General features: G+C 43.1%; 1 protein-coding gene across 2 annotated transcripts; it reads left to right on the top strand.

The window, feature by feature from the left end:
- The first annotated feature begins 328 nt into the window (after positions 1-328).
- On the top strand, positions 329-16,118 carry LOC147153878 (ubiquitin-protein ligase E3A). Of its 2 annotated transcripts, none has more exons than XM_086036980.1 (11): positions 329-547; positions 1,173-1,217; positions 2,609-2,898; positions 4,263-5,509; positions 5,584-5,728; positions 7,989-8,194; positions 8,274-8,438; positions 8,511-8,666; positions 10,560-10,633; positions 10,805-10,948; positions 14,731-16,118. In XM_086036980.1, coding segments are annotated over exons 2-11 (2,550 nt in total). In that variant the 5' UTR covers positions 329-547; positions 1,173-1,215; the 3' UTR covers positions 14,852-16,118. The 2 variants fall into 2 exon arrangements, with proteins under 2 accessions (XP_085893106.1, XP_085893096.1); XM_086036970.1 differs by having other exon boundaries at positions 329-642.
- The last annotated feature ends 411 nt before the right edge of the window (positions 16,119-16,529 follow it).

The raw sequence follows: 16,529 nt of genomic DNA, 5'->3' as shown, positions 1-16,529 counted from the left end.
CATGGTTCGGATTAGCCACGGATTTTGAGTCACAGATCGGAACGCTTTTGGATCGACAAAAAAAATAGAACTTTGTCTTCATTTATTTTATAAAGCGCTTTTATAGTTCTATAAAAACAAAACAAAAATATTAATCTTTCCAAAATTAATCAGAGATTACCAAAACAAACATACTCACAGAAAGAGCAATAAATGTCAATGTATTTTATGAAACGTAATCTAAAAAAAAAAATTAAAAATTATACTGTATATATATATATATATCACATCACGGCGGGTGCCTCGCTTCCAGGTTGACTCCGGAACATATTGAACATTTCCCTCCAGGTTTTGTCGCCGAGCTGCGCGCGGTGCATTCTGGGTCGTAGTCCGACAGTGAACCCAAGCCAAATATGGCTGCTAACCTCAGGCAGCGGAAAGAGCCCTCAGATGCAAGCTTATGAATGAAGTTTTTAAGTGTAAATCCCCCTCGCCAGTCTCAACGGTCACTCCGATCCACCCGTGGATGACTTAACACGTTCGCTCGCCGCAACTGAGTTACAAACAAGTGAGTTTACAGTCTCGTATGAATTCCGACGAGAAGGAGGACTGTGAGTGTGCTCCACCACAGGCCGACATTAGCCCAGAAGGAGGAGCTGACAGGTGGGTACGCAACGAGGAAAGAGTCGGGGATGCTGGGAGCGCTAGCTGGCTCTCTTCTCAGCTGTTCGTGTGACGTTTTGTGACCCTTTGCACAATACTGTCGTGCATAATACCTATGTAATTCCAGTCAGTTATGGTTTTAATGAATTAACAATTAAAAGAAAGATTTTTTTCAAGCCAGTGCAGTCGTTTGCAGTATTAGCTTGCTACATTAGCTGGCTTAGGCACTTCAATATCATTTGCCTTTCTGTGTCCCATTGGCCGTTTAATAACATATCCACTCTGTTCGGTGTCTTTCTAATAAAGGTTGAAATGTCATTCTGAACCTATATTCATAGCTGTATTAATTTGTAAAATGTTTACGTTGGCTGGCTGGCGCTATGCATCTTCTCGACTTGGGCTCTCTGGTGCTGACTAGCTGCCTGCAACGCTATGATCGTGTAGTACCTTTAGTTCAAATCTAATGTGCACACACTCACATACCCACAGCGATTGTTGTATTTATAACGTTATTTTTTCTCTTCCATTAGACAATACGACGAGCCTGAAGTAGAAAACCCAGAAGCAAGCCGAATGTAAGTGGTTTTCCAACACTAAAGTCTGGATGCATTTAATAAGTGGGAATCTCAATCCTTATATCATAAAACAACGTCAAGGTGATTGTCAGAGTCTAAATAATACCAATAATCCAGATGCTACTGCGGTTATGGTTGTAGTGGAGTGAGTAAAAAAACTAGGATTTAATGTGCAGTCATTTTTAATGTTTTTGTATGCGAGTCGCACAGTGACTGAGTGGTTAGCATGCCTGCCTGACAGTTAAAAAGCTCTGCGTTTGAATCTCATCTTTGGCCTTCCTTTGTGGACTTTGCATGTTCTCCCTGTACTTGTGTGAGTTTTCTCCATGCACTTCCTCCGACATTCCAAAATCTTGCCTCTAAGGTTAAAAGATTAAATTGTCCAAAGGTGTGAACGTGAGTGTAAGTGGTTGTTTGTCTAGATGGCGGGCAACTAGTCAGTCAGCCGAGAGAGGCTCTAGCTCACCTGTAACCTTAGTGAGGATAATTGCTATAGAAAATTGGTTGTTTGCAGAGCTGGGTATTGCCGAACCGCCACCGCATTCTATCCTGCATATATAATCGACCACGTGGTCCCGGTCGTCGTCGAGAACGCAATCTTCACGTCAAAAGCAGGCGCCGCACGAGCAGACACGCCGCCAAGCAAGGAAAAAATATTAAACAAAAACAACATACACACGCACAGCGTGGTGATCGATGAAATAAAAACAATATAAGGCACATGTCATTGCGTCTGTGGGACCGCAAGGTACACAACACTGTTTTATTTTTTCCTTACTCGACCGTGTGTCAGGAGCACACAAAGCACACAACTCCGGATAGTAAAGTTTGTACTAGAATAATGTGGTCTTCCAAGCTGATCCGCTTTCTGTACTGAATCTAGAAAATTCGATTTTTCAAAACGCTCTCTGCTAGTCAATGCTACCTTCCACAAGGAAGATGAAAAAGTTCAGGTATGACTATAAATACGTAAGATCTGAGCGCAAGCCACTAATGTAACGTCAACAACATAAGCTTTGTGCTAACTGTGGTAAAGAATAACTAACATTAGAAATTTGAATTTTAAATTCACTTTTGCAATCCTGACTTAAATTTGACATGTTCAGTTGGAAGCTTTGTCCTTCTAACTTGGGTGAATTTGCTTTGAAAATGCGAATCGCATCGTTCAGCAAAAGTTTCGCTATGACATTAAGTGATTTTGCGAAGAATGCGGTCATTTTGCTTGGGGATGATGGAGTGGAAAAAAACAAAGCGGCTGAGCACATGCAACCAAAGTGTGTGGCATTAAGGCAATTGCATACAAGACAACATTGGATGTGCTTCATGCTCTTATAATACACTACCTCTTGTGCCCGTTTTTATTCCTTGCTCTTTTGCGGCTGCACACACAGGAAGCGAGCAGCTGCCAAGCATCTAATAGAGCGCTATTACCACCAGTTAACGGAGGGCTGTGGGAATGAATCGTGCTCCAACTCATGGTGTGCCTCGTCGACCGGCTTCCGCCGCATGGACAACAATGCGGCAGCTGTCAAAGCCCTCGAGCTCTACAAGGTCAATGCAAAACTCTGCGATCCCCACCCCTCAAAGAAAGGCACAGCTTCGGTCTACCTGGAGAATTCGCCGTGTAGCAATACCAAGATGAACCATAAGGATGTCCACTCTGTACGGGACAATTTCAAAGGTCAGTTAAAATCAAATCGAAGTCTGCCTATGAATATTTTGGCCTTTCCCTTTTGAATGTCTGTCGCAACGACCCGAGCGATTCGAAACGTGGTGAAAGGACCCGTTAAATGTTGGCGCACATAAAGCGTTTGTCATTACAGAGCACTTATGGCGGTGCCTTGTGATACGAGGGACTCGACTTTCACATTTTTCGAGAGGCGAGCAGTCGTTTGGCTGATATATAAAAGCACTATGTGGTGAACTTAACTAAATTCACAAGAAGCACCTCTTTTGGCAAAGCGCTTGAAGCTGTTTATTGTCACTCCCAGTTCAAGTGTACTGTTGTCGCTCCCGGTTCAAGTTTACTATCAAACGAAACATAAAACAGGAAGAATGAAAGAAATGGCCGCCCCCTGAGATGGCTAAAGAACGGGTGGATTTTGCTGCTATAATCATATTCCACAGACGCAATATCAGTCAGAATGCCACGTTTAGACTAGTGAAGGAGGATAAAACATATTAATGTAAAGGAAATATTTGTGTTGACTTCTTAAACCCAATTGCTGTCAAGAATGTAAAAAACATTTAATAGATTAATTGCACAATTTTCCATGATTAATCACATTTTTCTACTTCTACTATTTTCTATGAAGCCTATCACAAATATTGACTTGAGTGAAATCTAGGAATTAATGTAAAGTCATCAAATGGAAAGTATATTTTGACTTAAAGACTCTTCAGGTAGCTTTCTTTAATCCTTGAATACAATTCTTCTCCTGCAAAATACAACCGGTGAACAAAACCATCAGAACCGACTCAGCTTTGCACGGCATCTTTTAAAAAAATATTTTCTCATAGAAACAATTCTCAAAATCTCTCGCTTCCAGGTTTAGTTCTGCCCACGAACACCGCACTCCAGCAGCGGTGAGTTGCGAGGCCCCGCGGAGGCATCTTGAGAAAAGTATTTTGCTCCGAGATGAGACTAAAATTTGTATTGAGTTGAAGGATTTGGCTTTGCATAGTGCGCAATTTACTTTAATTCCTCCAACGAGCCTCAAGCGAGTAAAACTATAGTCTGACTTGGCTTTAGTGACTCCTCTAAATTTGGCTGCACGTGAGCAGAGGACATAGGATGCCACGTGAAGCACAGTAAATAAAACTGCGTTAACTGAGTAGTTTTTTTTTTTTTTTTTTTTAAATGATTTCAATGAATTGTTTTTGTAATTGCGCATTATGGGAACCAGAACTGGAGGTCCTGCGCTACATCAAGAATAATTCCACCACAGAGTTTTCATTGAAATTTTGCCTTGACCACTGTCTGTTCGTTGCCTTTTCATCACCATTCTAGTTTTAGATGTAATCTCGCCGTACCTTATTCCCTAGATGCGAGTTACCTGACAGAGGAGAAAGTGTACGAGATCTTGGATATCTGCGGCGAGAACGAGGATTACTCCCCTCTCATCAGAGTAATCGGCCGGGTGTTCTCTAGCGCCGAGGTCCTGGTGCAGAGCTTCAGACGGTCCAATCCTCACACCAAGGAGGAGCTCAAGTCCCTCCAGGAAAAGGACGAGGACAAAGACGAGGACGAAAAGGAGGCCGCGGCCTGCTCGACCACGGCCATGGAAGAGGACACTTCGACCTCTCCTTCGTCATCGCGGCTCGGAGAGGGGTCATCCGGAGAGAACGCTGTCCAAAAGCTGGGCCCCGACGAGGTGACGGTAGACATTGAAGCGGTGCGCCGGGTGTACGAGCGCCTGCTTTCCAATGAGAAGATCGAAGCCGCTTTCTTGAACGCACTGGTCTACCTCTCACCCAACGTCGAGTGCGACTTAACGTACCACAACGTTTATTCCCGCGACCCAAATTACCTGAACCTCTTTGTTATCGTGATGGAGAACAGCAACCTCCACAGCCCAGAGTACTTAGAAATCGCCCTGCCGCAGTTCTGCAAGGCCATGAGCAAACTCCCGCTGGCCGCTCAGGCCAAACTCTCGCGACTGTGGGCACACTACAGCGCCGAGCACATTCGGCGCATGGTGGAGACGTTCCAGCAGCTCATTACCTACAAAGTGATCAGCAACGAGTTCAACAGCCGCAACCTGGTGAACGACGACGACTCCGTGGTGGCGGCCACCAAGTGCTTGAAGATCATCTACTATGCAAACGTGCTCGGTGGCGACCTTGATACGGAGCACAACGAGGACGAGGAGCCCATCCCGGAATCCAGCGAGCTCACCCTGCAGGAGCTGCTGGGCGAGGAGAGGCGGAACAAGAAGGGCCCGCGGGTGGACCCGCTGGAGACGGAGCTGGGCATCCGCACCAACGACTGTCGGCGGCCGCTCATCCCCTTCGAGGAATTTGTTAACGAGCCTCTGAACGAGGTGCTTGAGATGGACAAGGACTACACTTTCTTTAAGGTTGAAACTGAAAACAAGTTCTCCTTCATGACGTGCCCGTTCATCCTCAATGCCGTCACCAAGAATCTGGGCCTGTACTACGACAACCGCATCCGCATGTACAGCGAGCGACGCATTACGGTGCTCTACAGTTTAGTGCAGGGCCAGCAGCTTAATCCGTACCTGAGGCTGAAGGTCCGCCGGGACCACATCATTGATGACGCTCTGGTCAGGGTACGTGCGGCTCCGCCCTGCGCTCGCAAAGATGAGACCCGTGTTGATAACTGAAGAAATGTGCTTCCAAACAGCTGGAGATGATCGCAATGGAGAATCCTGCCGACTTGAAGAAGCAGCTGTATGTGGAGTTCGAAGGAGAGCAAGGTGTCGATGAAGGGGGTGTTTCCAAAGAGTTCTTTCAGCTGGTGGTCGAGGAGATCTTCAACCCGGATATTGGTGAGACAGCGCAGCCTTACTTGAACGTCACTCGAACCCAAGCAGTACAGTTCGTTGCAGGGGGCCACGGAAAAATTGGGAACAGGAATTTACGCAGGTGGCTATTTTACACTGAAAAACAGGGCTTAGGGGGGAAAAAAAAAAAAAAAAAGCAAAAAGTAATCTGTACATGTAGGAATATATTACCGGTAATTCAAGCAAAAATAATTAATAGTAAAAAGTACATTTCTAAAAACAGTAAACAATGACACATGCAGTCAATATTCATCAATCAAACAAATTATATTCATGTCACTCACCAAAGGAATAAAGCAGTCGGTTTCCTCCTCGCTCCAAAAGTATGCTGCTGGGCTGCCTCTTGAGTTTCTCCATGATTGCTTACTTCTGCTTATGTATTTGCGGCAAGTTGCGCGTAAATGTGTGTCTATACGCACGCGCCATTTTCGCCATAGAGACAGGAAATGACGTGAAAACGCAGCAGAGAAATCAATGCATTGAAGTTCCTTGGCAAGTGGCGAGGTAAGATGCCCGCCGATGACTTTGCTTTTTGCTATGAGTAGCATCGCCTCTGATTGCTGCAAATACGCAGAAGTAATCAGATGACGTTTATGCGACCCAATATTTGTGTTGGAAAAGGGGGTCTTACGTGTGTTTACATGGCCTTTCAAAACCCGAATATTGCCAATATTCACATTTTGAAAGGGTTATTGGATGCATGTAAATGAAGTCATAGCTGATCTCAAAACTCTCTCGCCGATGTCTTAAAATGTATGGTTTTTTTTTTACTACCTACAGTCGGGTTGCTGTCTTTTCTCGTACTCCGGCTTGAAAAATAGCTCAGATACTATGACACGGACACTTTTTTTTTTGTGTGTGTGTAAGCTTTCATCTTACATTATAAATGCGACCTCGGTCTTGTCTGCTGTATGAACACACTTGTCGTCAAAGTGGCCCGCCTGCGCAGAAGGAGAGACGACGTCACTCCCGATGGTGTGTTTGCGGAAGTAAATGTGGTCCAGCGTGTCGGGGCATTCAAGCGATTAGGTAGCAGGTAGAAATAAATACAGTATTTGGGGGAAATTACGAGGCGAGGCTTTAAAATCTCATTTCATGGAGGATCGCTAACGATGACGTCACATCCTAACCGCGCGTAAAAAAATGAATCCATCTGAGCCGTGGCTGAATTACTACGATCGCCATAAATGTTTATGCTTCATGTTTCAAGTGGGATTAAATTCAAGTAAAATATTAAGTTAATAGTGAAACTCAAAACAACTTTGCAGATTCGATCGCCCTGCTGCCCGTACTATCCCTCCGCCTGCGCGGAGCGCATCTTGGGCTCCGGATGACGTCAACGTCGGATATATGCGACCTGGCCGTTCAGACCGCGAACGCATTGGAAAAGATCGGATACGTACTAGGACCACATATGAAAGCGAGCCAGGTCGCATTTGAAAAAATTGGAATCGAGCCGTTCGGACTGTCATAAAAAAATCAGATACAGGTCGCGTATGGGCAAAGAAATCCAATTTGGGTCGCATTTGCCTGCGGTGTGAACCTAGCCTTAGATCTTCATCTCTTGACTGCTGTTATGTACTGCTCTGACATACAGTAGCGCCCTCTTGTGGTCCGACTGAGACACCACATTTATTGAAATGCCTTATACAGGCTACTTCAAAATGTGTAGCGGCAAGACCGCAACTGAATATAAAATTGTCAGTAATGACAGTTGTTACTCTCCAACACAATTGCAAACATAATTGCATTATTAAATATTACTCAAATGTAAGTACTTGTACTCAGCCCAGTCTGAAGATGATATAGGTGGTCAGCTCAGTCTGAAAAAAGTGATATAGGTGGTGCATCCGTAACCTATTCCTCTAGAATTAAGGTTATTTCATATTTTAAGATAAACTTACTCATAACCATTAAAAAAAAAATCAATCTAAAAAACAACTTGAAATAGCTTAAGGTTTTTAAGGAAAACCATGATTGAAGCAAATGAAATGAAATACTCTTGAGACAAAAACTGCCCAGTATGAAGAAATATCTTGGAAGTGAAGGAACAGCCATATTTTGCCTTGAATTTAGATATTTAATCTTTGCTGGATTTGAGTTTTTGCAGTGTTGAAAAAGAGGTCTGTGCGCAAGTCTTTGCGAGTTTCACTACTTTTACTGTGGGAATCAAACCGAACAGACCTATGCTTCTTCGTGGAAACAAGGCTTGGCTATTAACGCAACAAGTGTTTTCTTCCGGCAGGCATGTTCACATATGATGAACTCACCAAACTCTTTTGGTTCAACCCTTCGTCGTTTGAAAACGAGGGCCAGTACACGCTGATCGGCATAGTTCTTGGCCTCGCCATCTACAACAACTGCATCCTGGACGTTCACTTTCCAATGGTGGTCTACAGGAAGCTGATGGGCAAGAAAGGAACTTTCAGGGACCTTGCCGATGCCAACCCTGTAAGTGTCCAGTCGTTAGCGATTAACGGTGGCTGTTTTTAATTCACGGCCAGGCTTTTTTGCGACGTGTGCTCCACAGATTCTGCACCAGAGCCTGAAGGAGCTTCTGGAGTATGCGGGCAGTGTGGAAGAGGACATGATGATCACGTTCCAGATTTCTCAGACGGACCTCTTCGGGAACCCACTCATGTATGATTTAAGGGAAAACGGGGATAAAATTCCTGTGACGAATGAAAACCGAAAGGTGAGCCGCGCCCACCGTCTTGTAACGCTGGAACCGTAAGACACAATTCTTTTCATTGGTGGATGTGCGCAGGAATTTGTTGCTCAGTATGCAGAATACATGCTGAACAAAAGTGTGGAGAAGCAGTTCAAAGCGTTCAGGAGAGGTTTCCACATGGTCACCAACGAGTCGCCACTCAAGTACCTCTTCAGGCCCGAAGAAATTGAGCTACTGATATGCGGGAGCAGGGTAAGATCACATCTATTGTGCATAATTGAGGTTCTACGGTCACCTGATTTAGGTACACCGACACCATCTTAATGAGGTCGAATCAATAAGCGTGATCACAAATTCTGCCTTTACAAAGACGTTAGACTGTTTGCTTGAAGTGTATGGGGTATTTCGTTTTGTTTGGTCTCGATTATCACACAGGACTGTGCGATTAATCACCCTCACCAATTTTGCTGTACAACTGGTCTTGACGCCTTATTTTTGAAGAGTGTATAAAATGGGTACGCAGTGAGTGAGGGCTGAACTGATTAGTCCAATCGACTTGTGCATCAACAAATAAAGCTTAGAGTCGACTACCGTCATTTACGGACTGTTGATCACACCCGAATAAAAGCCGCACCCAAAATTATATTAAAAAAGTAAACAAATATTTACATATGTAGGCCACCCTTGACTATAAGCCGCAGTTGTCCACGTTATGACATGGACACGATTAAATTTCCCTTCCAAAGCAGTTTTTTTCTCTGCACTCATCTATTATACAGTCCCCCCATTTTCTGGCCCACACCCAGAAAGGAAAATAAGTATCCACATAGTAATTTGACGTATTGAGATTGCTCTGTTTCCGCTGTCATAATTTTCACTGCTCACCAAGAATTCAATTCACTTCAATTCAACTTTACTTGTATAGCACCTTATCATGCAAATTACAACTTAAAGTGCTTTACACTAACAATAAAACTGGACAACAGAGACCCGCACCACCTCCCCCACCAGCCGAAATAAGCAGTTAAGCCCTCAAAAAAAATGTTTATGATGTACATAGTGAACTCCATTTACCATTTTAATCAAATCACTTCAGATAATGGATGGATGGGTGGGATTTGTTGGACCTTTTTTTTTTTTTTTTTTTCCCCCGGATTGACGGACTGGCGGACCTTTGAGGTGTACTGACAGAATCGTGGTTAAAATAACGTGACGAACTCACCGACAAGACGATTACAGTTTGGATCGGCCTGAAAGATGGACGGATTGACAGATGACGGATGGGTATACCCAGGCCGCTGACGGATGACAAATGACGGACCAGCAAACTTTAGTAAAATGCCCACCTCTGGTGATTAGCTGGCACAGCAACTGTGGTCGGCTGGCAGCATCAAAGTGTGTGGAGTTATTTACATTTACTGCCTTTGAAAAGTAATATGACGACTCTCGCCAACTTGATTGGGTCACTTGGGCGCTGCTAGCACTCGAGCCGCCTCTAATCGCTGACACCAGGTCCTGCTCAATGCCATTTCAGCGTAATTTTTTTTTTTTTTTTGCGCCCTTAATTAGTGATTGAACATTATTTCAGGGTGTCATTGTGTTGTTGAAGTCTCTAGCAATAGTTTATGACAGAAAACACCTCAAAACAGAGTCAAGCCAGCTGTTCAAGCCACTACACGCTGCCGGGAACAACTTCAAACAATTTCAGCATTGATGTCCATTTGGGTAATTTAAGGTTTATTTTGAAGTTGGCCTTCTTACTGCATTGGTGCCGTCTTACTGTCACGCATAGCATTTTTGTTTGTTTGTATGTTGTGGATAGCTTTACTACTTCTTGACAGTGTACACGTAAATAAACCGGTACTCAAGGCAGAAAAAATGCCTCGTGCATTTATGATCTACAACTGTGCATTTATCGTCAATGTGTTTCCATGTTAGGTTGTACTCTGCGTTTGTTTCATAGCATCAAAGCTGAAGTGGAATATGTTTTTGGTTTTACAGTTTAGCTGCAAAAGAGGCGCACTTAAAAAAAAATTTTTAAAAAAAGGTGCACATTTGAGTGAAGGTGTACCTATTGAGGTGGTCGGTCAGTCCATATTAATGAGCGGTCAGTCAGCTCAAGTTCCTGTTTTTTTTATTGTCCAGAATTTAGACTTCATGGCACTAGAAGACACAACGGAATATGATGGAGGCTACAACCGGGATTCTCGAATCATCAAGTAAGCTATATCAACATCTGAAGTGGGTTCCGTGCATTCTGATTTAATTTTTAAAAAAACAACAAAACAAAAAAAAAGGAAAAATATCTGTTCTGTGTGCCTTTTGTTGACTCGAGATGACTAACGCAGCAATTTTTCCCCTCTTTTTTTTGGTGCTGGCCTTGTGTTTAGGGAGTTCTGGGAGACATTGCACTCTTTTGGCGAGGAGCAGAAGCGCCTCTTCCTTCAGTTCACCACAGGCACTGACAGGGCACCCGTGGGCGGGCTCGGCAAACTGAAGATGATTATTGCCAAGAACGGGCCAGACACAGATCGGTGAGTGCCTCATTCCAGCCACTATGGAAAGCCATTTGAGCATTTAAGGTCCATGTACGAGTATACTTACTTGTCCTCACTAGTAATATAGCGTTACATACAGTGGGTACGGGAAGTTTTCAGACCCCTTGAAATTTCTCACTTTGTGTCATTGCAGCCATTTGCCAAATTTAAAAAAGTTCATTTTATTTCTCAATGTACACTCAGCACCCCATCTTGACATAAAAAAAATGAAATGTAGGCATTGTTGAAAATATATGAAAAAAGAATAACTGAACATAAATATTCAACTCACATGCTAGCCATTTCTTCTGATCCTCTTTCTAATTTATTGGAGTCCAGCTGTGTTTTATTAAACTGATTGGACTTGATTAGAAAAGGCGCACACCTGGCTATATAAAACCTTACAGTTCACAGAGCATGTGAGAATAATGAAGTTGACAGAACTGCCCAAGGAGATCAGAGACAGATATTGTGGCAAGGCACAGATCTGGCCAAGTTTACAACAGAATTTCTGCAGCACTCAAGAGCACAGTGGCCTCCATAATCCTCAAATGGAACAAGTTTGGGACGACCACAACTCTTCCTTGTCCAGCCAAACTGAGCAATCGTGGGAGACGAGCCTTGCAGGGAGAGGTAAAGAAAAAACGAAAGATCACTGTGGCTGAGCTCCAGAGATGCTGTAGGGAGACGGGGGAAAGTTCCACAAAGTCAACTATCACTGCAGCCCTCCACCGGTCGGGGGCTTTATGGCAGAGTGGCTGGACGGAGGCCTCGCCCGCATAGAATTTTCCCAAAGACACATGATGGACTCCCAGACTATGAGAAATAAGATTCTCTGCTCTGATGAGACCAAGATTGAACTTTTTGGTGATAATTCTAAGCAATATGTGTGGAGAAAACCGGGCTCTGCTCATCACCTGCCCAATACAATCCCTACAGTGAAACGTGGTGGTGGGAGCATCATGTTGTGGGGGGTGTTTTTTTTAGCTGCAGGCACAGGATGACTGGTTGCAATTGAAGGAAAGATGAATGCGGCCAAGTACAGAGAGAACGCGGAGGAAAACCTCTTCCAGAGTGCTCAGGACCTCAGACTGGGCCGAAGGTTCACCTTTCAACAGAACAGTGACCCGAAGCACACAGCTAAAATAACAAAGGAGTGACTTCAGAACCACTCTGTGACCGTTCTTGACTGGCCCAGCCAGAGCCCCGACCTAAACCCGATTGAGCATCTTTGGAGAGACCTGAAAATGGCTCTCCGGTGTCCACCACCGTTCACCATCCAACCTGACAGAATTTGAGGCGATCTGCGAGGAAGAATGGCAGAGAATCCCCAAATCCAGGTGTGAAAAACTTGTTGCATCATTCCCAAGAAGGGTCTGAACACTTAAGACCATATGATATATCAGTTTTTCTTTTTTCATAAATATGCAAAAATTTCTACATTTCTGTTTTTTTTCTGTCAAGATGGGGTGCTGAGTGTTAATGAATGAGAAATACACTTTTTGGATTTTGGCAAATGGCTGCAATTACACAGAAAGTGGGGGGAGGGAGGAGAAATTTTCCAAAATACGTCTGTTTATTTGACTCATTTGCTAGCTTGTGCATTTAATATTACCGTTACGCGACGGAGACAACTTGACGTGTTAAGAGTCAGTCATAGATGGATGTAATGGAGAGAATTCGGTCACTTTTCAAAATGAAATGTTTTTCAGCCTCAGATAATAAATAAAGCAGAAGTACTGTACGGGTACTTTTTTTTTTTCTTCTTTCATCTGTGAAACCCCGTATTGGTGCGTGTATCGCTTTAACAAAAAAAAATCATGTGACCAATACAGGAAGTGTGTCGTTTGGCTGTGCCGTGTCAAATTGTGTTTATAAGGAAACAAACTGTATCGACTTGTTGGATGGAGATCGAACACTTTGGTTAACAAAATCCCATACATAACTTACACGTTATCTCTAAATTTTATTAGATGAATTTGATATATGCTCATGCTCATTTGAGCCTTTACACAAACAAGCAGATTTTGAACTCTTCTCATCAACCACTTCACTCGGCAAACAAATGGAGCAAACACAATTATACAAAGATCACATTTTAAGTACAAAACTAGCAATTGAATAAAAATTGAATATTATTTCACGAGCTAATGTTGGGTCAGCATGCAAGTTTATCCTTTTTTTACATCATGTGACCGCAATGATTTTTGATATACAGCAGAGGTCAGTGTTGACTCACCAACACAGTATCAATACAGTGTCAACACAGTTCGTGTACTGTGTCAATACACTCCATGAGGTATCATCAACCCATCACTACCGGCGACCAAGTCCCTCTTAACTAATTGGTGGCGCCACATGTGAAAGCAATAACTAAATTGGTTACTCTCCCCTGCTCTGATTGGATGGCTCAACATGGGACGAAGGCCACCAATCAGGGAAGAGCAGGGGAGAGCACCCGCACACCAACTTAACGGCCACGACTCAACGTGAGCCATAGCAGTTGGTTTAACTTGTTCTTTCGTGTTTGGAGGCGGATACATCGCGCACCATGTCACGATCGGGTTTGTTTGAATTTTTTTCTATCGAAGGCTTTTTCCATTGATATCGATCACGCGTCAATAGTGATACTTATTGATAGTGAATTATTACTCCACCTTATCCACTGTATCTTTGTCTCGTGACTTTGTCTCTTGCTTGGTTTTGCAGTGTTGGAGGAGACACATTAGTGACGTTTCTATTCATTTCCTTGTGAAAAGATGAGTTGAGATACGAGCGTTAGTTATGCGTCCACGGAATGAATTAAAGTTGGATCTCAAGTCACGACTATACTTACAATTGTGATGCTTATTTGACTCCTGTAAATCTAAACACGGCATTTGTGGAATCTCAGTTAAACTGTAAAAAAACAGCCGTTTTTGTCCATCTCACGGGGCGGCCATTTTGTCACTTGTTGTTGGCGTGAATTTTGCTGTTAAATGCAATGTCAATTAGAATGCTGTGTTTTAGACTAGTAAAGGTACATAGAACATATTATAAAAGTAAACACACTGCAAATCTAGGGGAAGTCAACCCAAAGTGTTTTTTTTCAAGAATAGAAGAAGCATTCTGATTAATTTTGCATTTGTCGAATATGAGTTAATGCAACAAAATGCACTAGTTTTTAGCCATCTCTGGGGGCGGCCATTTTGTCTTCTGTCGACTGAAAATGACATGAGTTAATGCAACAAAATGCACTAGTTTTTAGCCATCTCTGGGGGCGGCCATTTTGTCTTCTGTCGACTGAAAATGACATCACAACTGCTTGCAGCGACTCATCACGGCTGACCTGTTTTCTGAAACTGAGCCGTGGTTGGTCGCTGTGAGCAGTTGTGATGTCATTTTCAGTCGACAGAAGCCAAAATGGCCGCCCGCAGAGATGGCTAAAAATGAGTGGATTAACACTTATTCCACAAACGCAATATTTTTGTGTTGTTTCAACTAGTGGGCTTGCATAGAACATATTCTTGGAAAAAAATAATGTTTGCGTTGACTTCCACTTTAACATAAGTTTTCCACCCTTTTACAATCCCACACAAACGTGGAAAAGCTTCACTCTTAAAAGGGAGTCGTTCTACTAGTGTGCTGAATCGTTTTATCGGTGAGGACAAAAAGCATTGTGTATGGACCTTAAGCCGGATATCAAGGAAATTGAATAAATGCAAACAAATGACGTGCCGTTACGCTATCGTGCATAATGCAATTAGCTCCTGTTAATGTCATGCGTTTCCCCTCACCAGGTTACCAACATCTCACACTTGCTTTAATGTGCTACTGCTGCCCGAGTACAGCAGCAAGGAGAAGCTGAGGGAGCGACTGCTGAAAGCCATCACCTATGCCAAAGGGTTTGGCATGCTCTGAGCCCCACCAGCCACCCCACACCGGCACAAATACCACTCTTACACCACCTGCTCCAAACGCACTGCGAATAGACTTCTACCCAAACCATCTAGCTCTGCCCTTTTAAAAAAATAATAAATCAATTAAAAAAAAATCGGAAGCAATGTAAGCGGCAGCAGGAGGAAAGAAATCCTTCTACTGTGCCCTGCATTATCAAACGATGTAATCTTTCAGTGTAAGCACAGAGATCTCATGATCAAAGTACCCACATCCACTTGACATGGGTGTGCTGCTGCCTCCCCGCTTACCTTATGTACAGAGAGGTTGATTTTTCTATTTATTTTAGGTTTAACCTGGGTTTTTTTTTTTTCTTCCCCCCGCCCCCCACCCATCCAACAGTGAAACAAAGGTTCTTAATCTCTGAAAATGGGACAAACACATGTCATCCAGGATTATTGGACTAAAAAGTGACCAGTAGAACATTGTAGAAAGTAAAAAAAATATATATACCGGTAGTAGCCTTTCCTGGATTGTGAATTTCCCCATTGTGGGACTAATAAAGGCTGATTCCATTCTTATTCTTGCCCTTCTTAAAAAAAAAAAAAAACTCAACATTGCACTCTCAAAGTCCCCCCTCCCCACACCCTCTCACCCTCCTCTCAGTTGTCATTCTTTTGTGGGGATGGGGCGCAGATCAGACTGAGGTCTTTGTCAGAGCTGTGTAAGTGCACTTAGACTTTTTTTTCCAGAATGTGCAGGTTTTTTTTTTTTTTTTTTTTTTTTTTTTTTTTTGGGCCCACTGGTCACCACAATTGTCTGAAGCATTTTTTTAGTTACCTTGTCTTCCTGTGTTGACAATACTAATGGACAAAAAAACAAACAGTATTTATATATATCAGCACGCTTGGACTATGACGTTATAATACAGTTGCTGATTGGCTGAAATCCGTAAGGCACCTTATTTGGTCCATTTCTGCCGTAAATTAATTTTGCGGACAAATGTTTCAGAAATTCTGTCCGTTTCACCCACTGGAAGTGAAAATGAACTACTTTGCTGTTATGACAGCTTCCACTCCTGTGCCATTTGAGGGCCTGGTTGCCAACATTATTTTAGTTTGTAGGGCAGTCAAGGTATTTTCCACCAAATCCATCCAACCAAGGGGCCTTACCCAAATTGTTCTTGGAAAGCGTAGAAAATGTTTCAACATAATGAAGTACGATTCAGCTGGAAGGAGTCTAACCCAACTATTGCCTGATTGATAGATGAATTAAAAGGTGTGCCCCACTATTTTTGTCTTGTCAGTGTGTGTATATACAGTAGTATACAGCTGGTAGTCTACATACTCTGTTCAATTGCTAAGTGTTGTTAAAAAAAAAAAAAAAAAGAAAAACCGAGACCAAGATGAGTTACGTCAAAAAATTTTCCACCACTGTGATCATTACCTGTACAGCTCAATTGAAAAATCTTTTAGCAAGGGTAAATCAAATGACGGAATGTGGTTGCACAATTGTGCACACCCTCTTATAACTGGAAATGTGGTTGTGCTCAGAATTAAACCAATCACATTCATACTCGTTAAATGGGGGTCAGCACGCGCCTGCCGCCATTTAAAGTGCCTCCGATTAACTCCTAAAGTCGAGCTGTTCTAGTCGGCTTTTCCTGACATTGTCGTAGTCGCACGTTACATTACAGCTCGGG

This window comes from Filicampus tigris, chromosome 1, assembly GCF_054856515.1.
Source record: "Filicampus tigris isolate MCC_2025a chromosome 1, RoL_Ftig_1.0, whole genome shotgun sequence".
Taxonomy (NCBI): domain Eukaryota; kingdom Metazoa; phylum Chordata; class Actinopteri; order Syngnathiformes; family Syngnathidae; genus Filicampus; species Filicampus tigris.
The sequence above is the reverse complement of the archived record's forward strand: the minus strand, read 5'-3'. Positions and strand labels throughout refer to the sequence as shown.